Source organism: Salmo trutta, chromosome 4, assembly GCF_901001165.1.
Source record: "Salmo trutta chromosome 4, fSalTru1.1, whole genome shotgun sequence".
Lineage (NCBI taxonomy): Eukaryota > Metazoa > Chordata > Actinopteri > Salmoniformes > Salmonidae > Salmo > Salmo trutta.
The window spans coordinates 6,560,814-6,584,656 of record NC_042960.1 but is presented as its reverse complement, the minus strand read 5'-3'; the positions used below and the strand labels follow the sequence as shown (position 1 = coordinate 6,584,656).

Below are 23,843 nucleotides of genomic sequence, written 5' to 3'. Positions count from 1 at the left end.
CACCCATCTACACACAATACCCCACAATACCCCATAATGACCAAGTGAAAACAAGTTTAGAAATGTTTGCAAATGTATTGAAAATGAAATGCCTGTAGAAACACCCCTTTGTTGTCGATCATTACTAAACAAACAGTCAGGTATTTACATAGTTTTGACTTAAATCTAACAGCCACTCAGAAAGGGGGGGGGGGCGGCATAGCACACTACTTCCTCTTGTACACTAAGGACCCGGAGAAGAGTTGCAGGGGAGAAAAGAGAAGAACGTGCCTCTTTGAAAGCCAGAATTTTCTTTGTAGCTCGTTACATGTCATTTTTTTAAAGTAGGCCTTCCCTTAGTAATGAGCAGCCTGCCCGTCTGACTGACCAGCAGCAGCAACCTATCCTCATTTATGTTTATAAAACACATTTTAAGGCCATAATTGTGGGGGAAAAGCACTCATGTTTATGCAACCTAACAAACACCCTAAGAATACTTCCAGAACCATCTTTATTTATTTCAATTGAGAAAATCTAAAGAAATTGGCCCACCCCATTTCTTTATTGATAGAAATTGCACAGCAGTAAGCCAATTTTCTCCTTTATTTCAATATGGAAGGTATTCTTATACCATATTTGTGTGTAACAATAATAGCAGTTCGTTCAATTGAGGGAGGTGAGGAGGCATGGGGGGGGTGATCATGCTTATTGCTAAATAACACCAGCATGATATATGGACCAAGATGTTGTTTGGATGGGGAAAATTATATTTTAAATGGTGTCACCATTTTATTTTCATTAGTTTGGGAGTAGAAATCACCAGGGCTGCGTTCAGTACGAAAAAACTTCATGAAAATGCTGAAGAAATTTGGTTGGGCCCCTAATACCCTCACAATCTTCTAAATGCACCATTGAGAGCATCCTGTCCGACTGCATCACCGCCTTCTACGGCAATTGCACCGTTCGCAACCGCAAGGCTCTCCAGAGGGTGATGAGGAAGAGCCCAACACATCCCCAGGGGCACACTGCCTACCCTCCAGGACATCTACAGCACCCGGTGTCACAGGAAGGCCAAGAAGATCATCAAGGAACCGAGCCATGGCCTGTTCAACCCGATACCATCTAGAAGGCGAAGACAGTACAGGTGCATCAAAGCTGGGAACGAGAGACAGAAGCTGTTTTTCAATCTCCAGACCATCAGACTGTTACCCAGTCACCACTAGCTGGCCTCCGCCCAGTACCCTGCCCTGAACTTAGTCACTGTTACTAGCCGGCTACCACCCGGTACTCAACCCTGCACCTTAGACTTCTGCCGTATGTACATAGTCTTTGAACACTGGTCACTTTAATAATGTTTACATACTGTTTTACCCACTTCATATGTATATGCTGTATTCTAGTCAAGGCTCATCCTATGTAACTACTATTGGAGAGGGAAGGGGTTGGTAACTCTATGCTTTCGTTTTTTGCTCTTAATCGTCGTCGTCGTCAGGCTCTCGCTTTCTCTTCTCTCCTTGGACAGCCTTGACTTCTGGGAGAAATGGGAAAGGCTTATTATACTATACTTAGTAAAGTATCCAAACGTGAAACATGAGCTTGTGACAAAAAGTATGAGAATTACATACCATCTTCATCATCAATGCCAAGGTCTTCCTCCTGGAGAGAAGTGACAGAGCAGGTCAGGATCCACAGAGCTCTCAAACCATATTGATCTGTTGATCTTAAACTATTGGGTCACAAACAAACCAAAAAAGGTTTTACCTCCTTATCTCCGCTGACCTCATCCTCCTCTCCTACTACTCCCTCCTCTTCGTCACCGTCCTCCTCCTTTCCATCCTCATCCACTTCTAAATTCAAAAAAAATATATATCACATCCATTGTCAGTCACACAGATACATGCTGACAAACCCTACAAATACACAATAGAATTCCCTTGAATGACAAAACACCCACGATATACTAATATGGATTGTAATATATAATATGCCATTTAGCAGATGCTTTTATCTGAAGCGACTTAGTCATGCAAGCATACATTTTATGTATGGGTGGTCCCGGGAATCAAACCCACTATCCTAACTTTGCAAGCGCAATGATCTACCGACTGAGCTACAGAACACCCCCATTCCACTCACATCTGCACTTCCTCGTATTCCCTCAACAAGAAAACTAAATAGCTGCCCACCCTCATCGTCGTCACCGTCCACCTCTCCGTCCGAGTCGGATGCCTCTCGGTCCTCCACGTCGTACCCGTCCAGGTAGGTGAGCTGAGGGAGCAGCTTGAAAACACTCTCCCTGTAGTTGTTCAGGTTGGTCACCTCACAGTTGAACAGGTCCAGAGACTTCAGGCTGTCCAGCTTTTTCTGTGGGACCAAATGGGTTAGGGGATTTAGGGGGTGAACAACACTGCCTGAATAAATCCCTCAGTAGATTTTATAGCAGAGTGCCACATCAAATCTAATCTTATTGGTCACATACACATATTTAGCAGATATTGCGGGTGTAGCGAAATGCTTGTGTTCCTAGCTCCAACAGTACAGTAGTATCTAACAATTCACAACACCACACAAAAGTAAAATAATGAAATTAAGATTTTTTTTTTTTTTTAAATATTAAAATCTGCAAAATCTGGACCCATACAAATCAGCCGGGCTAGACAATCTGGACCCTCTCTTTCTAAAATGATCTGCCGAAATTGTTGCAACACCTATTACTAGCCTGTTCAACCTCTTTCGTATCGTCTGAGATTCCCAAAGATTGGAAAGCTGCCGCGGTCATCCCCCTCTTCAAAGGGGGTGACACTCTAGACCCAAACTGCTACAGACCTATATCTATACTAACCTGTCTTTCTAAGGTCTTCGAAAGCCAAGTTAACAAAAACAGATTACCGACCATTTCGAATCCCACCGTACCTTCTCCGCTATGCAATCTGGTTTCAGAGCTGGTCATGGGTACACCTCAGCCACGCTCAAGGTCCTAAACGACATCATAACCGCCATCGATAAGAGACATTACTGTGCAGCCGTATTCATCAACCTGGCCAAGGCTTTCGACTCTGTCAATCACCATATTCTTATTGGCAGACTCGACAGCCTTGGTTTCTCAAATGATTGCCTCGCCTGGTTTACCAACTACTTCTCTGATAGAGTTCAGTGTGTCAAATCGGAGGGCCTGTTGTCCGGACCTCTGGCAGTCTCTATGGAGGTGCCACAGGGCTCAATTCTCGGGCCGACTCTCTTCTCTGTATACATCAATGATGTTGCTCTTGCTACTGGTGATTCTCTGATCCACCTCTACGCAGACGACCCCATTCTGTATACTTCTGGCCCCTCTTTGGACACTGTTAACTAACCTCCAGACGAGCTTCAATGCCATACAACTCTCCTTCCGTGGCCTCCAACTGCTCTTAAACGCAGGTAAAACAAAATGCATGCTATTCAATCGATCACTGCCCGCACCTGCTCGCCCGTCCAGCATCACTACTCTGGACGGCTCTGACTTAGAATACGTGGACAACTACAAATACCTGGGTGTCTGGTTAAACTGTAAACTCTCCTTCCAGACTCACATTAAGCATCTCCAATCCAAAATTAAATCTAGAATCGGCTTCCTATATCGCAACAAAGCATCCTTCACTCATGCTGCCAAATATACCCTCGTAAAACTGACCATCCTACCGATCCTCGACTTCGGTGATGTCATCTACAAGTCTCTGCTAGGTAAAGCCCCGCCTTATCTCAGCTCTCTGGTCACCATAGCAGCACCCACTCGTATCATGCCCTCCAGCAGGTATATCTCACTGGTCACCCCCAAAGCCAATTCCCCCTTTCCTTCCAGTTCTCTGCTGCCAATGACTGGAACGAACTGCAAAAATCTCTGAAGCTGGAGACTCATATCTCCCTTACTAGCAGTATCTCTACTTGCACCTTCATCTTCTGCACATCTACCATTCCAGTGTTTAATTGCTATACTGTAATTACTTCTCCACCATGGCCTATTTATTGCCTTAAAAACCTCTACGGGCTACGGGGGCAGTATTGAGAATTTTGGAAAAAAGATGTGCCCATTTTTAACTGCCACCTACACCAACTCAGAAGCTAGGATATGCATATTATTACCAGATTTGGATAGAAAACACTGAATTTTCTAAAACAGTTTGAATGGTGTCTGTAAGTATAACAAAACTCATATTGCAGGCAAAAACCTGTGAAAAATAGATTTAAAAAAAATGTGAATTTTGTGACTGTACTATTTAGTGTCATTGTTTTATAGATACCACAGTGAGAAAGGATTCATTTCGCAACTCCTATGGCTTCCACTAGATGTCAACGATCTTTATAAAGTTGTTTGAAGCGTCTGATGAACAGGGAGCAAATTAGAATGCAGGGAAGTTGACATGTCGTCACTTCATTTTTTTGCGCCTGCGCATAAATCTGAGAAGAGTGCATGTCATAATCGTTTTTCTAGACAAAGAATAGGTCGTGTGAAAATATTACTGATGTTTACTGATGTTTCACGTTAAAAATGGACCAAAAGATTGATGCTAAACAACGTTTGACATGTTTGAACGAACGTAAATAGATTATTTACTAGGTTTTTTTAGCTTTTCGGCGTGATTTTACACCCCCACCCACCACGTTTTGTGGGAGCCTACTGAACGCTAACTACATGGTGTTATTTGGACATAAATTATGAACTTTGTCAAAAGAAACCACATTTGTTCTGGACCTGGGATTCCTGGCAGTGCCTTCTGATGGAGATAATCAAAGGTAAGGGGATATTTACAATGTTATTATGATATTAGATGCTGCTAACCTGTATAGCCTAGCATGTTGTTATTAGCATAGTACCCCGTTTATTGCAAAATGTGATTTCCCAGTAAAGTTATTTTGAGATCTGGCCATTCGGTAGCAATTACGAGATGATAATATATTATTCTTTGAATGACTATAATTTACCAATGTTTTCGAATAGTAATTCCGTGATTTGTAACGCTGGATTCACTGGGAGCATTCGAGCCGGAAAAAATTCTGAATTTCACCGCGACTAAATGCTGTTTTTGGATATAAATATGAACTTGATGGAACTAAAAATGCATGTATTGTATAACATAATGTCCTATGAGTGTCATCTGATGCAGATTGTCAAAGGTAAGTGCATAATTCTAGCTGGTTTTCTGTCTCAGTTGATGCCCTTCTTTATATTGGCTGAACATTACACACAGCTATTGTCAATGTACTTTCCTAACAACCTAACTTTATGCATTCTCCGTAAAGCCTCTTTGAAAAACGGACAACGTGGTTAGATTTAGGAGATGTGTATCTTTCAAATGGAGGAAAATAGTTGATTATTTGAGTATTTGAAATGATTAGACTCTTGCAGTTTTGAATTCCCCGCCATGGTCACATGACAATGAATCCCAATACCGGGCAGGGATCCTCAACAGGATTACCTCATTTGCACTCACTGTATGTAGACTTTTTGTTGTTTTCTTTTGTTCTACTGTATGTTTTGTTTATTCCATGTGTAACTGTGTTGTTGTATGTGTCGAGTTGCTACGCTTTATGTTGGTCAGGTCGCAATTGCAAATGAGAACTTGTTCTCAACTAGCCTACCTGGTTAAATAAAGGTGAAATAAAATAAATATATAAATATTAGGACGAGCAACGTCGGAATGGCATTGACTAAAATACAGTAGAATAGAAAACAGTATATACATATGAAATGAGTAAAGCAGTATGTAAACATTATTAAAGTGACTAGTGTTCCATTATTAAAGTTGCCAGTGATTTCATGTCTATCTATATAGGGCAGCAGCCTCCGAGGTGCATGGTTGAGTAACCGGGTAGTAGCCAGCTAGTGATGGCTATTTAACAGTCTGATGGCCTTAGAAGCTGTTTTTCAGTCTCTCGGTCCCAGCTTTGATGCACCTGTACTGACCTCGCCTTCTGGATGATAGAGGGGTGAACAGGCTGTGGCTCGGGTGGTTGATGTCCTTGATCTTTATGGCCTTCCTGTGACATCGGGTGCTGTAGGTGTCATGGAGGCCAGGCAGTGTGCCCCCGGTGATGCATTAGGCAAACCGCACCACCCTCAAGAGCCCTGTGGTTGCAGTCAGTGCAGTTGCCGTACCAGGCGGTGATACAGCCCGACAGGATGCTCTCAATTGTGCATCTGTAAAAGTTTGTGGGGGTCTTGGGGGCCAAGCCGAATTTCTTCAGCCTCCTGAGGTTGAAGAGGTGCTGTTGCGCCTTCTTCCCCACGCTGTCTTTGTGGGTGGACCATTAAAGATTGTCAGTGATGTGTACGCCAAGGAACTTGAAGCTTTCCACCTTCTCCACTGCGGTTCCGTCGATGTGGATAGGGGTGTGCTCCCTCTGCTGTTTCCTGAAGTCCACGATCAGCTCCTTTGTTTTGTTGAGGGAGAGGTTATTTTCTTGGAACCACTCTGCCAGGGCCCTCACCTCCTCCCTGTAGGCGGTCTCGTCATTGTTGGTAATCAGGCCTACTACGATCTGGGCCTTGACTTGTTATATTTCGCCACAGAAAATGTCTGTTCACATACATAGGTTGACCTAAACAGTACAAACATCTTCTGAGCATGACTCCTAATCTTTGGAAAGTTTTGTTCGAGACATGCATAGAACCTCGTCAATCACTGCATCAGACTGAAGATCAATAAGCTCAAGTTGCAGGTCAGTGGGAGCGTTATCCACATTGAAGGTGAAAGGAGAGGAAACCAACAGCATGTCATTTTCTAACATTTTGAAATCCTCAAAACGACGAGAAAACTCACCGTTCAAAGCACGCAGCAGCGACGTATACTTCTCCCGCTGGTCATCTGATAGGGAACAGACAGTAGTGTCGGAAGGTGGGTGAGATTGTTGGCTTCTACTTGGCGGGTGAGGAGGAGTAATTTTCCCTTGAAGGCTTTGACAAGGCTGTACATCTGATGTGAAAAAAAGCCCTTCCCTTGTAGTTTGGAATTCAGTTCATTCAGGAGGGCCATGATGTCCACGGTGAAGGCAAAAAAATCAGCCAACCATGTTTTATCTTGCAGTTCAGGGAAATCCACATATTTTCCTTTCATTTGCAAAAACTCAGCAATCTCCGACTTCAGGTCCCACACCCCTTATAAGCACCTTCCCCAAACTCAGCCATCTCACGTTTGTGTGGTAGGGGAGATCTGCATGACCCTTCCAACAGTAAGACAAACTGCATGTGGTTTAAAGATTTTGCTCTTATGAAGTTTAGCACTTTAGTGACTGTATCCACAACATAGCTCATTTTCAGAACACATTTACAGAGCACCTCCTGATGAATAATGCAATGCAGGAAAATCATTTTCTGATCTGGGTTCAGCTCAGCTAATTGATCTTGTATCCTTTTCAAAAGGCCAACGTTTTCTCCTGTCAAGTTTGGGCATCCATCAGTGGTCACACTGGATAACTTTTCAAAACACAGTCCCAGCTTTGCACACACTTATTAACCTCCCCCAATAAATCTTTCCCTGTGGTTGTGCACTTCATTGACTGCACTGAAGCAAGATCCTCTGTAGTCTGGGGTTATGCCTCGTAAGAATATCAACAACTGCACCGTGTCACATGCATCACTGCTCTCATCCAGGGCCAAGGAGAAATCCTTTACCCTGTCTTTCAACTGTTCCATATTCTCTGTGATGTCCTCAACACGCCGTGTCACTGTTCGTCTTGACAGGGAAACATTTTCAAACAGCTCTTTCTTGTCGAGGCAAAGTATTACTGCGGAGTCAAACATTCTTTAATGAATTTAGAGAATGGCTTGCTATGTTTAGCAATTTTGTGGGACAGTACATAGCTAGCTCTCACAATTCCGCCATTTGCTGAATGCAGTTTTGTGAAAAGTCCTTGCTGCTTTTGCAACTCAAAGCAACTCTTTCGATGCACTTGCCCGCTGCTCAGAAGACATATTCCTATATTTCTCTGCATGCGTCTAGAAGTGTCAGAACAAGTTGTAGTCTTTCAAGACAGCGATCCTCTCTTTGCACACAGCTTTCCCTAATACCTCAATAAAGAAATATTTTGATGTCCACTCTTGTTGGAACACCCTACATTCATTGTCTACTTTCCTTTTCTTTGGAAAAACAAATTTTTGCGCAATTTCTAGCTAGCTACTATTTGTAACTGTGACGTGTGTGTCAGCCTGTCAGTCACTGTCTGTCCTCGTGCAGTTATTTATACGTGCCTTCAAAATAAATGTCCCACAAGCAGTGGGAGTTTAAGCATTACACAAAGGAGAGTATTCATTGGCCTTTTAATTTGAATAACAAATAAGTTTTTCAAAACTTTACTATCGCAAATTCTTTGATCTGAACATGATTCCACCGGACATATTGAATCAGGTCCCGGGCCGCATACGGCTCCCGGGCCGGCCTTGGCCCAGGCCTGGTCTGGGTGTCAGGTAGAAGTGATGATCCTTACCCAGCCTCTCAAAGCACTTCATGATGACAGAAGTGAGTGCTACGGGTCGATAGTCATTTAGTTCAGTTACCTTCGCTTTCTTGGGTACAGGAACAATGGTGGACATCTTGAAGCAAGTGGGGACAGCAGACTGGGATAAGGAGAGATTGTTTACGGACATATTCACTCCAGCCAGCTGCTATACGCATGCTCTGAGGACGCAGCTAGTGATGCCGTCTTGGCCGGCAGCCTTGCAAGGTTTAACACGCTTAAATGTCTTACTCACGTCGGCCATGGAGAAGGAGAGCCCACAGTCCTTGGGAGCGGGCCACGTCGGTGGCACTGTGTTATCCTCAAAGCGGGCGAAGGTGGTGTTTAGCTTGTCGGGGAGCAAGACGTCAGTGTCCGAAGTGGGTGGTTTTCCTTTTGTAATCCGTGATTGTCTGTAGACCCTGCCACATACGGCTCATGTCTGAGCCATTGAATTGCGACTCCACTTTGTCGCTGTACTGCCGTTTTGCCTGTTTGATTGCCTTACGGGATGAATAACTACACGGTTTGTATTTGACCATATTCCCAATCACCTTGCCATGGTTAAATTCAGTGGTTTGCACTTTCAGTTTTGCGCAAATGCTGCCATCTATCCACAGTTTCTGGTTAGGGTAGGTTTTAACTTTTTAGTGACGGGGGCAGTATTCGGAAATTCGGATGAATGACGTGCCCAAATTAAATTGCCTACTACTCGGGCTCAGAACGTAGGATATGCATATTATTAGTAGATTTGGATAGAAAACACTGACGTTTCTAAAACTGTTTGAATGATGTCTGTGAGTATAACATAACTCATATGGCAGGCAAAAACCTGAGGAAAAAAATCCAACCAGGAAGTGACTTGAAGTTCTTCTATCTAATCCCTATTCAAACAAAAGTGTCTGTGGGGTCATTTTGCACTTCCTAAGGCTTCCATTGGCTGTCAACAGCCTTTAGAAACTTGTTTCATCCGTCTACTGTTACTGGGCAGAGAATAGGAGCTCAGTCAATCAGTGGACTGCCTGGGACCAGTGAGTTGTTTACTGCGCGGGCACGTTGGCACGCCTCTCCTTTTTCCTCTGTAATGAATACGCTATTGTCCGGTTGGAATATTATTGACGTTTTATGTTAAAAAGACCCTAAGGATTGATTGTAAACATCGTTTGACATGTTTCTATGAACGGTAATGGAACTATTTGACTTTGTCTCTGGTTCTGCGCTCTCGAGTTATGCCTTTGGATTAGTGACCTGAACGCGAACAAAACGGAGGTATTTGTACATAAATATGGAGTATTTCGAACAAAAATAACATTTCTTGTGGAAGTGGAAGTCCTGGGAGTGCATTCCGACGAAGATCAGTTAAGGTAAGGGAAGATTTATAATACTAATTCTGAGTTTAGTTGACTCCAGAACTTGGCGGGTAACTGTATAGCTTGCTTTGATGGCTGAGCTCTTTACTCAGAATATTGAAAAATGTGCTTTCGCCGAAAAGCTATTTTAAAATCTGACACAGCGGTTGCATTAAGAAGTAGTATATCTATAATTCTTTCAATAACTGTTGTAAAGTTCATCAACGTTTATGATGAGTATTTTTGTAAATTGATGTGCTCATTCACCGGAGTGTTTTGGTGGGAATACATTTTCTGAACATCACGCGCCAATGTAAAAAGGGTTTTTTTGGATATAAATATGAACTTTATCGAACAAAACATACATGTATTTTGTAACATTGAGTCCTGGGAGTGTCATCTGATGAAGATCATCAAAGGTTAGTGATTCATTTTAGCTGTCTTTCTGGTTTTTGTGACGCCTCTCCTTGCTTGGAAAATGGCTGTGTGGTTTTTCTTGTCAAGGTAATGTCCGAACATAATCTAATGTTTTGCTTTCGCCGTAAAGCCTTTTTGAAATCGGACACTGTGGTTAGATTAAGGAGAATCTTATATTTAAAATGGTGTATAATACTTGTATGTTTGAGAAATATGAATTATGAGATTTTTGTTGTTTTGAATTTGCCGCCCTGCCATTTCACTGGCTGTACCGCTAGCGTCCCACATAGCCCATACTAGTTTATAGTCACCGCGGGAACAACATCCCCAATACACTTAATGATGAACTCAGTCACCGTGTCTGTGTATACGTCAAATGTTATTCTCAGAGGCTACCCGGAACATATCCCAGTCCGCGTGATCAAAACAATCTTGAAGCATGGATTCTGATTGGTCAGACCAGCATTGAATAGACCTTAAAACGGGTACTTCCTGTTTGAGTTTCTGCCTCTAGGAAGAAAGGAGCAAAATGGAGTCGTGATCGGATTTGTCGAAGGGAGGGCCTTGTAGGCATCTTGAAAGGGCGAGTAGCAGTGGTCTAGTGTTTTTCCTAAGCAAGTACTACAGTCAATGTGTTGATAGAACTTTGGTACCGATTTGCTCAAATTTGCTTTGTTAAAATCCCCAGCTACAATAAATGCGACCTCAGGATATGTGGTTTCCAGTTTGTGGTATCGGCTTGAGGGGGAACATACACGGCTGTGACTATAACCGAAGAGAATTATCTTTGGAGGTACAGTCGGCATTTGATTGTGAGGTATTCTAGGTCGGGTGAACAAGAGGACTTGAGTGTCTGTATGTTATCACAAACACACCATGAGTAGTTAATCATGAAACATACACCATCGACTTTCTTCTTCCTGGAGAGTTCTTTATTCCTGTATGCACGATGGCCTGAGAACCCAGCTGGCAGTATGGACAGGGACAGTATATCCCAAGAGAGCCAAGATTCCGTGAAACAGAGTATGTTACAGTCCCTGATGTCTCTCTGGAAGGAGATCCTCACCCTGAGCTCGTCTACTTTATTGTCCAGAGACTGAACATTAGCGAGTAATATACTCAGAAGCGGTGAATGGTGTGCACGCCTCATGAGTCAGACTAGAAGTCCACTCCGAATACCTCTTCTCCACCAGCGGTGTCTTGGAGCAGCCTCTGGGATAAATGAAATTGCCCTGGGGGGTACGAACAAAGGATCAAATTTGGGAAAGTCGTATTCCTGGTCGTAATGCTGGTGAGTGACCGCTGCTCTGATATCCAAAAGTTATTTCAGGCTGCATGTAATAACACAAAAAAGCTTTCTGGGCTAATAACAAAATACCGCAAAGTTACTTAGGAGCTGGAAGCAGAGCTGCCGTGTCTGTCGGCACTAACTTTACTAACATAGGGAAACGAGCATCACACTGCCAACTAGGTCCATGGTCAAAACTCTATATAGGGAATAGTGTCATTTGAGGCATAGCCTGAGACAATGAGATGGTGTCGCACTGTATTGTGCTCTACTGGGAGTTTGGTGTACCTACCAAAGGTTCCAACGTGCTGATGTCTTTCAGTTTGTTCCCGCTTAAATTTAGATGTGTGAGGTTGGGGAGTTTCTCTGCTAGCACGTCAAGGCCACCAGAGATTCTGTTGTCGCTGAGTTCCAACTGCAACATAATGTGAAGATATATCAGTCACTTCTGTCCAAAAACAGCAAAGCAAGTAACAGCCTTTCAGAAAAGAATGACTACGTCCCAAATGGAACCCTATTCCTTACATAGAGCACTACTTTAGACCAGGGCCCTCAAAAGGTAGTGCATTATACAAGTGCCATTAGGAACATAGTAAATGGCTTTTTCTACCCCCCCCCCCCCCAACAACACAAATGTGTACAGTTGTTTACTGTAAATGTAAGTGTAAGCTTGTGTCAAAAAAAAATCTAAAGCAAAACTTTACCTTTTTGAGTTTCTGAAGTTTGGGAAGGTTGGAGACTGAGATTAAACCAACGTTTATCAAACTGAGGAATTCCAGATTGACGAATTCTGCTGTGAGGCCTTCGATTTTTCCTTCATTTGAGCTACAGTTGTCCAGGACAAGTTCCCGTACCTATAAGGATTAAAAATAAAAAATGAATAACAAATAATATATATTTGTTCCATTTTACACAGTGTGTATTAATACACATGTATGAATTGGAAATATGTTTTTTTTGCATATCCCACTCGCCCCGAGACATCCTTGGAGAGTCTGGTCATGGGGTTGGGGTTAAGTGCCTTGCTCAAGGGCACAACCACAGATTATTCCCATTGTCGGCTCAAGGACTCTAACGACCTTTGGGTTACTGGACCAATGCTCTAACAGCTAGGCTACCTGCCACCCTATATGCAAAAGGGTTGTGGAAAACATGTTTAGAATGGTCACCTTTTGGCAACTATAACTTGCTGCATCAATACTTTTTTATTTATTTATTTGAATCCGTAAGAAACCTTGAATCTGAACTTCATGATGAAAAAAAAGGTCAATACACAAAATATGGACTTCAATAATATGTGTGGTTGTTATTCCACTGACGGTTTTCCTGACTTTTGTATGAATACTAGCAACTCTCAGTTCGTAGCTACAAAATGTTACATCACGTCTAATATTCAGGGTCAGTCGTTGCTCAATCAAAAGCTTGATAAAAAGGTTGAAGAAAGTTAACGTTGAACATCAAACGATCATGATTTGCACACCGACAAAGTGAAACATTGATAAGGCTGTCTAGTGGAGCCATCAATAAAGGTATTTGGTTGCATTATGTTTTATGTCGAGGCACCGCGGTTGTTTCTTTAAACCAGCTGCCACGAGGAAGAACCGCACAATACAGTTCTACCTTCACTTGCCCGCTGTTCAGTCACTAATGACACAAGCAATGCTTTTTGTTAGCAATCAATTTAAGGGCTTCATTGGCATGGGAAACATGTTAACATTGCCAAAGCAAGTGAAATAGAAACAAAAGTGATATTAACAATATAAAGTGAACAGTAAACATTACTCACAAAAGTTCCAAAGGAATAGAGACATTTCAAACGTCATATTATGGCAATATATAGTGTTGTAGCGATGTGCAAATAGTTAAAGTACACTGGTTGCCCTTTTCTTGTGGCAACAGGTCATAAATCGTGTAACTTTGATGGCACACTGGTATTTCACCCAATAGATATGGGAGTTTTTTTTAATTTATTTTTTATTATTTCACCTTTATTTAACCAGGTAGGCCAGTTGAGCTCAAGTTCTCATTTAAAACTGCGACCTGGCCAAGATAAAGCAAAGCAGTGCGACAAAAACAACAGAGTTACACATGGGATAAACAAACAAACAGTCAATAACACAATAGAAAATCTGTTTACAGTGAGTGCAAATGAAGTAAGGAGGTAAGGCAATAAATAGGCCATAGTGGTGAAATAATTACAATTTAGCAATTAACACTGGAGTGATAGATGTGCAGATGAGGATGTGCAAGTGGAAATACTGGTGTGCAAAAGAGCAGAAAAAAACTAAAACAAAAATGGGGACGTGGTAGGTAGTTGGATGGGCTATTTACAGATGGGCTGTGTACAGCTGCAGCGATCGGTAAGCTGCTCTGACAGCCGATGCTTGAAGTTAGTGAGGGAGATATAAGTCTCCAACTTCAGTGTTTTTTGCAATTCGTTCCAGTCATTGGCAGCAGAGAACTGGAAGGAAAGGCAGCCAATGGAGGAGTTGGCTTCCACAATTTACATCCAGTTTGCTGAGTAGAGTGTTGGAGGCTAATTTGTAAATGACATCGCTGAGGTCAAGGATCGGTAGGATACCCTCGTAAAACTGACTATGTTTGGCAGCATGAGTGAAGGATGCTTTGTTGCGAAATAGGAAGCCGATTCTAGATTTAATTTTGGATTGGCGATGCTTAATGTGAGTCTGGAAGGAGAGTTTACAGTCTAACCAGACACCTAGGTATTTGTAGTTGTCCACGTATTCTAAGTCAGAACCGTCCAGAGTAGTGATGCTAGGCGGGCGGGCAGCGATGGGTTGAAGAGCATGAATTTAGTTTTACTAGCGTTTCGATTGGTTTTCGAATTATTTGTGGGTCTGTGTAATCTGAGGGAAATATGTGTCTCTAATATGGTGATACATTTGGCAAGAGGTTATGAAGTGCACCTCAGTTTCCACCTCATTTTGTGGGCAGTGTGCACATCGCCCGTCTTCTCTTGAGAGCCAGGTCTGCGCCTACCCTTCAGCAACTCGAAGGATTGCGAAAATGAACGGAACGTTTTTTTTGTATCTTCAATTCAAATGTATTGGGGGGGAAACGGACTGCCTATCCGTCAAAGAAGTCGCTGTAAAAAAGACTCAATAGGCACTACATGCCAGAATGTTGAATACAATTATACTTAAACGTACTTTACCGGTTGTGGAGATAACATTTCCAAAAGAAAGTATTATCAGCCCGACTTTTTGGGGCGCCGGTAGGTATATTGGTCTGTCGGTTGTAATTACAGTGAGTATTTACAATGTGCTGCGTTTCACGTGATGCACAACATGTAAACAATGGCCGAATATAACCGAACGTTGTCAACCGAAGCACGTTTCCTAGCAATCAGCTGGAAGTGTTTGCAGTTCGGTCTGTGGTACGGTTAGGCTCGGCCATATTGTGCAACTGTTTGTCAGGTGCGAATTGCGACATATTGAAAATAAAAACCGGAAATACAAACGATATATAGATCAGCATACTTAAGGTCGGTTGATAACGCTTCCCCAAAGAGTGTATAATTAAACCAAGATAAACCACAGCTTGTCGTTTCAAATGGAATAAAATGAGTCACAGTGGGCAGAGCCAAGCACCAGCCTTTTGGCGCATTCTAGCATTGTTTGCACATTTCCGTTCGTGAACGCCTACTATGCGAAGTGCGTGTGTGCAATAAGTCAATTCACCTTTACACTCCTAAACAACTAACTTTAAAAAAAACTTTAGCAAAGGGTAAAGTCTACAAAAATTAGTACACTCTGTTCGTAACATATTTTAGTTTTGGGAACAGTTTCGTGAGAAAAATTGCAGAATGCATGCCAAAATCGGTCTTTTTCCATTTTCTCCCAATGCCGGCCACTGGGCTTCCTCTCCAGGCTGATGCTTCACATTTATACATCCAGTGAAATATCTTATTCTTTGTTCTATCTGTGGCTTCCCGGTTGATATTTAAGCAATAAGTGCCTGGATACAGCCCTTAGCCTTGGTATATTGGCCATATACCACAAACATCCGAGATGCCTTATTGCTATTATAAACTGGTGACCAACGTCATTAGAGCAGTAAACATAATATGCTGTTTTACATTGTGTTATTTGTACTGGTCTAAGTCCTAAAATGGAAAATCAGAATCTATGCGCTCTCAGATAGTAATAATAGTTCATATGGTGCTCTTCAATGTCCCAGGCTTGTGACATTGATGAATAAATAATTGTATGTTTACTTAAATTCAGATGTTTTATGTATAAAAGGCATATGTATGCATTGTTTTAAATAAATAAAAATAGTAAACAATGTAATTGTTAGAGTTCAGGTGTTTGACATGATTGATTCTTGTCAAATAAATATGCTTATTCATTCATGATTATGGATACATTCTGCAATGACTTAATCTGGCTTTGAATCTGCAACAGAACATGTCAACAACTTAGTTCTGAATTGCTTTAATACAGCAGTGCATTCTGACACCATCCATGAGTTGAATATCACCTTGTTCATGTTGTTGGCAGAAATTATAAGGGATTAAATAAAGGATCTCCACCGGCTGAATGATATGTTGCTAATATCATGTAGGTAGCTAGCTAGCTGTATAGCTTCTGAATACTAGCCTAGTATTCAGGCACATTATAAATATGACTGCCACTAGGATAGTATACTGTACAAGACATGACCAAGTGCATAAATAAGACAAATTAGAATATGAAACAGTACATTTAAATGTTAAATATATATTTTGTTTTGGATCAAGGTAGCTTGTTGACAGCCAGTGGTATAAGTAAAAATACTTTAAAGTACTACTTAAGACATTTTTTTTGGGGGGGGGGTATCTGTACTTTACTACTTATATTTTGGAAAACTTTACTACACTACATTCCTAAAGAAAATGTACGTTTTATTCCAATACATTTTCCCTGACAGGCAAATGCTCAGGCAGGAGAACATATGGTCCAATTCACACACCTATCAAATATAACACCTCATCCTTACTGCCTATGATATGGCAGACGCACTAAACACAAATAGTGCGTTTGTAAAGGATGTCAATGTTGGCGTGCTCCTGTCTCTCCGTAAAAAAAACAAATAAATAAATAGAAAATCGTGTCGTCTTCTGGTTTGCTTAACATAAGGAATTTGATGCATAGTATTTACTTTTACTTAGCCAATTATGCCTAGAGTACTTTTTCCCCACCACTGTGTACACAAACATGTCGCTACACCCGTAATAACATCTGCTAAACATGTGTATGTGACCAATACAATTTGATTTCAAACCAGATACTTTTACTCAAGCAGTATTTTACTGGGTGACTTTCACTTGACTCGTTTTTATTAAGGTAACTTTACTTTTACTCAAGTATGATTTAAGTACTTTTTACACCACTGCTGACATCAAACGTGTCTCCTGGAGATTACAGCCAGAGGATGCGGTAAAGAGGTCAATCAATCCAACCAAAACAAACAATGGCATTGCCATGGAAACGCGTGAGTGAAAGGATGAAGGAAGATCCCGAATCTCATCGTCCCCCAGCAAAAGTAGCCTATATTTAGGATATTATTTATGTGTATTTCACACTATACTGTATGTTGAGGTAAAACCTGGAGTATAATGCTTGTATGGATGTCAACCCCAACACATGCATTACAGTTAAAAACGACTGACAACCACGCTACCCAGTTTATAGGAAAGGGAGTTAGCATTTGGCAGTCACTTCTAAACCTGAAAAGGGGCAACTTATAAATGTTATGCAGCGAAAACAACCAACTATTTTAAAATCGGACTTAACCACATTGTGGGCCAGTTACAATAAATAAATCATGACGGATTTGACAACTAGCCACTTAGTTAGATCAGATTTGTTGAATGTGCGCCAATCTGGTCAATGACAATAGAACAGTCTACATTCCATTGCCTCCTTACCGTATCCACACAGGCGATGTTTTTCCACTCCTCATTTGCCCTCCGTTTGCTGCAATAGCCCATCCGTGACAAGGATCGACGAGTTGTGCGTTCCGAGATGCTGTTCTGCGCACCACTGTTGTACTGCGCCGTTATTTGTCTGTTTGTGGCCCGCCTGTTAGCTTGCACGATTCTTTCCATTCTCATTCTACCTCTCTCGTCAACTAGCTGTTTTCGCCCACACGACTGCCGCTGACTGGATGTTTTTTGTTTGTCGCACCATTCTCGGTAAACCCTAGAAACTGTCGTGCGTGAAAAGCCCAGGAGTGCAGCCGTTTCTGAGATACTTGATCCGGCGCGCCTGGCACCTACGATCATACCACGCTCAAAGTCCCTTAGGTCACTTGTTTTACCCATTCTAACGTTTAATCGAACAGTATAACTGGATGCGTGCCTGCCTGTTTGTCTGCTTTATATAGCAGGCCACGTGACTCACTGTCTGTAGGAGCGATCCATTTTTGTTAATGGGGTGTTTGACTTGGGCTGGAGCTGTCTACTTCTTCTTCGATGGGGTTTAAGGTTTAACAGCGGTTGGCATCCAAAGTTAATGGTGCATTGCCGCCACCAGCTGGACGGAGTATTCAATAACAAACTATAAAAACGTGTTGTGCCGAAAAGCCCCCCCTGCCAGAATTCTCCACCCCTCTTTGCGTGAACGCGCACGCACTCAAATCTTCATTGCTGCGACTTGCTTGCTTGTTGAGATTTCTGATCACGTTCGGCTCCGTTTCATTTCATTTTTTATGTCGGTTCGATAGCGGGGGAGGCACTAGTAATGTCTGCAGTTTTCGGTATTTGTCAACATGAGCTACCAAAATGATTCTGAAGTATGCCAGGCCTTGCAGTCCCAAAATGTAAATTTTGTAATTTATTTTTATTTCACCGTTATTTAACCTGGTAGGCCATTTGAGAACAAGTTCTCATTTACAACTGCGACCTGGCCAAGATAAAGCAAAGCAGTGCGTCACAAACAACACGTAGTTACACATGGGATAAACAAACGTACAGTCAATAACACAATAGAAAAATCCATATGCAGTGTATGCAAATGTATTAAGATTAGGGAGGTAAGGCAATAAATAGGCCATAGTGGTGAAATAATTACAATCTAGCAATGAAACACTGGAGTAATAGATGTGCAGAAGATGAATGTGCAAGTAGAGATACTGGTGTGCAAAGGAGCAAAAAAATAAATAACAATATTGGGATGAGGTAGTTGGGTGGGCTATTTACAGATGGGCTGTGTACAGGTGCAATGATCAGTAAGCTGCTCTAAGATGCTTAAAGTTAGTGAGGGAGATATAAGACTCCAGCTTCAGTGATTTTTGCAATTCGTTCCAGCCATTGGCAGCAGAGAACTGGAAAGAGAGGCAGCCAAAGGAGGAGTTGGCTTTGGGGGTGACTAGTGAAATATACCTGCTGGAGCGCGTGCTACGGGTGGGTGCTGCTATGGTGACCACTGAGCTGAGATAAGGCTGGGCTTTACCTAGCAAAGACTTATAGATGACCTGGAGCCAGTGGGTTTGGCGATGAATATGAAGCAAGGGCCAGCCAATACAGGTCGCAGTGGTGGGTAGTATATGGGGCTTTGGTGACAAAACGGATGGCACTGTGATAGACTACATCCAATTTGCTGAGTAGAGTGTTGGAGGCTATTTTGTAAATGACATTGCCCAAGTCAAGGATCAGTAGGATAGTCAGTTTTATGAGGGTATGTTTTGCAGCATGAGTGAAGGATACTTTGTTGCGAAATAGGAAGCCGATTCTAGATTTAATTTTGGATTGGAGATGCTTAATGTGAGTCTGGAAGGAGAGTTTACAGTCTAACCAGACACCTAGGTATTTGTAGTTGTCCACATATTCTAGGTCAGAACCGTCCAGAGTAGTGATGCTAGACGGGCGGGCAGGCGCGGCAGCAATCGGTTGAAGAGCATGCATTTAGTTTTACTTGTATTTAAGAGCAGTTGGAGGCCACGGAAGGAGTGTTGTATGGCATTGAAGCTCGTCTGGAGGTTAGTTAACACAGTGTCCAAAGAATAAGTGTCCAAAATAGAAGGGAGGGGGATTTCGGCTGCCAAGAAAATAGCCTTATTTGCTTTAAGTCTGAATCTGTGAGTGACAGTAGGCTGTTCGAGATTACGCAGACTGAAAATGTGCCAGTCTAAATGGCATGATGCGCTGCTCCAAGTTGTCAAATCATTTAGCATGTAAATCTTGATGGGGCAAACTCAACCTTTTTTTTTTAGATGCATCCCAGCAAAGCCACTACACAACACAACACGAAACAATACTTAACTGCACTATAACGGTGACAAACGGTGCCCACAAACTGTCCCAACAGCAGAGTTTTCTTTTCAGCACCATGGAGTGAATGAATCCTTACCATGCTACACCTGCCTATCAACGGAGCCTTTTCTGGTATCGAAACAGTTCATTCAGCCTCATTGACTGCTTTTAAAAAAAACAGCTGATAAACCTGACTTGCTTAAACAAATGTGGTTTCTACTGACAATTGAGATGTACAAACTATGGCATAAGGGAACAATGAGCGGATAAGAGGCAATCTGTAATTTCGATTAAGACATTAATGAGCAAGCTAAGACAGACGTTGTCAAAAATCTATTTGTTCAGCACTTTTGAAATGTACAGCATCAGAATTCAGAACATGGGCCGTTCTTACAGTATTTTCCCTGTACACCAAGTCAGAAGGGGACATATTAACAGACAATGAAAGCCCTTACAATATTCGATTATTACATTTTTCTAAAAGAGGGTACAGGCTAAATGTGCACCACCAAGTCAGAACAGTAGGCTTTGTTTTGAGGGGGAAAGGGACCAAATGACTAGGGTGAGGCACATAGGATACTAACAGCTTACTACACAACATACACTTAGTATTACTTTCTTAGCTAGAATATACATATCTCCCTGGCATATTACATAATTTATGCAGCAGTATACAATACATTTTTGGACTCACTGCTGTGCTGTGCTCACTTGAACAGGAAGGTGGCGCTGGGGTCCTTGTGGCCAAATTTTGTCATGAAACTTTCACCAAAGTCTGGCATTCTCTGGATTTATGGCGCTTTCAAGATAACAGGGAACTCGGAAAAGAGGAAGGTTGAATCATGATCTTCATGTCGGAGCTCTAGAAAGAGGCCCGAGTTCCCAACTTGGAATTCCGAGTTGGAGCTCATTTTTTCCCCGAGTTCCCAGCTGGATCAGGGAGCCTCCTGTGACCAGTCTGGAGGTGTGCTTCACCCCCCATGCAGACAGAGAGCTGGGGGAGTTCCTTTCCCCCATCAGTGCAGGTAAGCCTATAGAATTCCCCCGAGCTGAGGTTGACTTGAGAGCTTTATTGCTTTTTAAAAGGACTTGAGTTGTGCATTCATCCACCAGAGAGCTCCATAGTGGCGCCAATTGTTTTTGCAGTGGGTTTGTATAGATACCATTGCATCTCATGCCTAAACTATCCTACCAAACTAAAGTCAACGGTATTAAAAAAAAGTAATGTTTCTCCGTCATCCATTTTGCCATAATCGTTAAAGTAGATCTATGTTCACTGGCTTCTTCCTCTATGAATGTCCCCGTTTCTCTAGAATCTCGTGACCGACCCAGGTTCCGGTTCGTGCGCGATCCATAGGAGGCTGTGGCCGCCATTAGGGTGGGTGGGGGGGGTCCTATCTGCTGACCCCAGGTCAGTGTATTGGAGGAGCCACTGTAAGAACAGACTCTTCTTCTTCACCTTGGATATAGGCCACAATCAACAGTCTGATCAACTCTATGCGAAGAAGATGATTTACGCTGCTAGAGGTCACACCAGATACTGACTGCTTTTCTGATCCACGCCCCTACTTCTTTTTTAAAGTTATCTGTGACCAGCAGATGCATATCTGTATTCCCAGGAATGTAAAATCCATAGATTAGGGCCTAATTTATTTATTTCAATTTACTGATTTCCATATATGAACTGTAACTCATTAAAATCCTTGAAATTGTTACATGTTGTATTTATATTTTGCTTTAAAATTGTTTCATTAAAACATTGTTTTATTTTTCCTGTGAAGATAGAGTGCTTGTTGAAATGGTTGGTTATACCGTATGATCGTAGCACTTTATTTGACTAAGTAAGTTACATTATAGAGCATTTATTCCAAGCACCTCTAGGCTGGGAGAGAGCACCTCGGTACACTGCAGTGCACACTATCACTTATCAGATGGAATCTTTACGCTTGAGTTCTGTTTAGTAAAAGCGTGTTCACTACCATTACTATCCAAGTTAGATTGTTGCACAGTTTTAATATTGACTCCGCTATGATAGGATATGGATTCCAAAATTGCTTCCAGTATTTCCCTTGACCTTTGTCAACCTCTCAGTTTTAGTAATCTAATGTCCAGTACAAAGTCTTTTAAATTCTGGGATTTATATTGGGAACTTAATTGCCCTCTGTCTATATCCAGTGTGACAACAGTCTGTGAGATTGGTCAACTTGTCATTGTTGGATGGAGTGGAGTGGGCCTCTCATTGCCTGGCATAGATTTACTTCTAGAACCACTCCCCTTTCCAATAGCAACAGCAAGTCACTCTTTCACACTACTACTTTGTATTCTTGTGTGTGTGTGTGTGTGTGTGTGTGTGTGTGTGTGTGTGTGTGTGTGTGTGTGTGTGTGTGTGTGTGTGTGTGTGTGTGTGTGTGTGTGAGAAAAAGTTGGAGGCTCGGAGTCACACACACAGCGGGTATTTTCGTTTGAGGAGATGCTGTTTTTAGGGTCAGCAAATTACAACTAATTAATAGTGTGTTGTTAAATCAGATGTAAAGAGTTCACTGAACAGAGAGAAAACAACAATAACAACACCTTCACCAGCTGACTTGAATTGCCTAATGGGACCACTGAATCTCCACCAGGCTATATTAAAGGCTGACTTCATCCTAGCTAGAAGGCTCACCGAGGCTGGGGCTAACGTCAACAGCAGGGATGAGGAGAGGAGGACCCCTTTAATGCTCTGCTGCCTCCGTGATGGGGAGTCTTCGTCCCTCGGTGTAGCATGCATGCTCCTGGTCCACAGAGGCCATGTGGGGCTCTATGACCGCCACGGTCGAACCGTTCTGGTGTATGCGGTCTTTTATGGGCGTCTGGGTTTGGTTAGGCTGTTCCTCCAAGCACTGGACCATGGCCTGAACCACGTCAACAAGCACGGTCACATGGCTCTGTGGTACTCAGCTCAAGTGGGTAACGGTCCTATCAATGACCTGCTGCTGAAAACCATGAAGAAGTACGGTCTTAGCACTGACATATCTGAGGCCGCAGTCCCCAGGCTTTGTGGTCATGATAAACCCGGTCAAGTTCTGGTCAAACACCAGACAGCCGTTAAGCAGAATGCCTTTAATTGTGCCATTGACCACAAGGTCACAGGTCACCCGAAGCTACAGCCAGAGAAAGGTCTACCTCCATTGTTCCGAAAGGACTTGCCTTTACAAGCCCCTTCCAGAAACCCTATGAACAAAGAGGGAGAACTTCTATAAAACAGTGAAGCCACCAGAGGCAAAACCTGACACAAAGAAGGCCTTGACTGGAGGGTCTAAGCAGGGGAAGGAAGGGAAGACAACCACCCCCTCCCCATCTCAGGACTGGAAGCTAGACATGAGGAGTCTAACCAAGGCCTTACTGGGTCAGATCAGCCTTTCCTACCGGCCCCAGGCCCAGCCCTGGCCTCCTTCCTCTCTCCGCCACCGCAGGAGGACACCTCGCCTGGGGACCAGCCCCACTGTGGGGGCCCTGCTCCACAAAGCCGGGGGAAGGGAAGGTAGATGTCCCTGGACGCCATCAGCGACAGCCTGCTGAAGGAGTGGACGGCCATTGGCTCGTTCCGCCGCCGCTGCAGTGTGATACCCATGATCAGGATGGGTCTGGCAAGCAGGAGCTTCAGCACCACAGAGCTAAAGGGTAGGGGGGAGACAAGGGTCACTTCTAAACCACTGGTCAGGATCCAGGAGCTGAAAAAGTTCAGCTTGTCAGACAGAAATGAATGTATGCTTTGCTTATCTGAAGGTTTATTGATGATGATGGAATATGGATGGTCGTTTTTGTGTGATGGATTATAGTGCAGTATTCAATATATTAAAGTTTGCTGTGTCTGTATTAAAAAGTTAATACCAATCATTGAGTGGGACAGATGCAATGAGGGTTAGATGCAGTTGATACATCTGACATTTCTGTAATCTCCCTAAAAGTTTGTTTTTGTATACAACTTGATTTGGAATGTTTGAATGTTAAGTCTTTTGTATGAAAATAAAATACAGTCTTATGAATAACATTCCTAAAATCCAGTATGGGCTTCCATTGAATTTTGTCTTTGTAAACCTGCAGC

General features: G+C 42.6%; 1 protein-coding gene across 2 annotated transcripts; it reads right to left on the bottom strand.

The window, feature by feature from the left end:
• Window positions 1-1,405: 1,405 nt before the first annotated feature.
• On the bottom strand, window positions 1,406-17,953 carry LOC115191750 (acidic leucine-rich nuclear phosphoprotein 32 family member B). 2 transcript variants are annotated; one of them, XM_029749618.1, is made up of 7 exons: window positions 17,435-17,953; window positions 12,207-12,356; window positions 11,795-11,917; window positions 2,166-2,343; window positions 1,741-1,826; window positions 1,605-1,635; window positions 1,406-1,510 (listed from the first exon to the last, which is right to left on the bottom strand). In XM_029749618.1, exons 1-7 carry the CDS (start codon window positions 17,828-17,830, stop codon window positions 1,452-1,454), a joined length of 1,023 nt encoding a protein of 340 aa, XP_029605478.1. In that variant the 5' UTR covers window positions 17,831-17,953; the 3' UTR covers window positions 1,406-1,451. The 2 variants fall into 2 exon arrangements, with proteins under 2 accessions (XP_029605478.1, XP_029605479.1); XM_029749619.1 differs by having other exon boundaries at window positions 1,406-1,507.
• Between the last annotated feature and the right edge of the window lie 5,890 nt (window positions 17,954-23,843).

Bases quoted from the DNA above. Each gene is read 5' to 3' on its own strand.
- LOC115191750 (XM_029749618.1), bottom strand. From the start codon at position 17,830: ATGGGTAAAACAAGTGACCTAAGGGACTTTGAGCGTGGTATGATCGTA. The intron at 2,344-11,794 runs GTAGGTACACCA...TTGGTCCCACAG, and splicing joins TCAGCACGTTGGAACCTTTG to AAAAAGCTGGACAGCCTGAA. The intron at 1,636-1,740 runs GTAAAACCTTTT...ACTTCTCTCCAG, and splicing joins AGGTCAGCGGAGATAAGGAG to GAGGAAGACCTTGGCATTGA.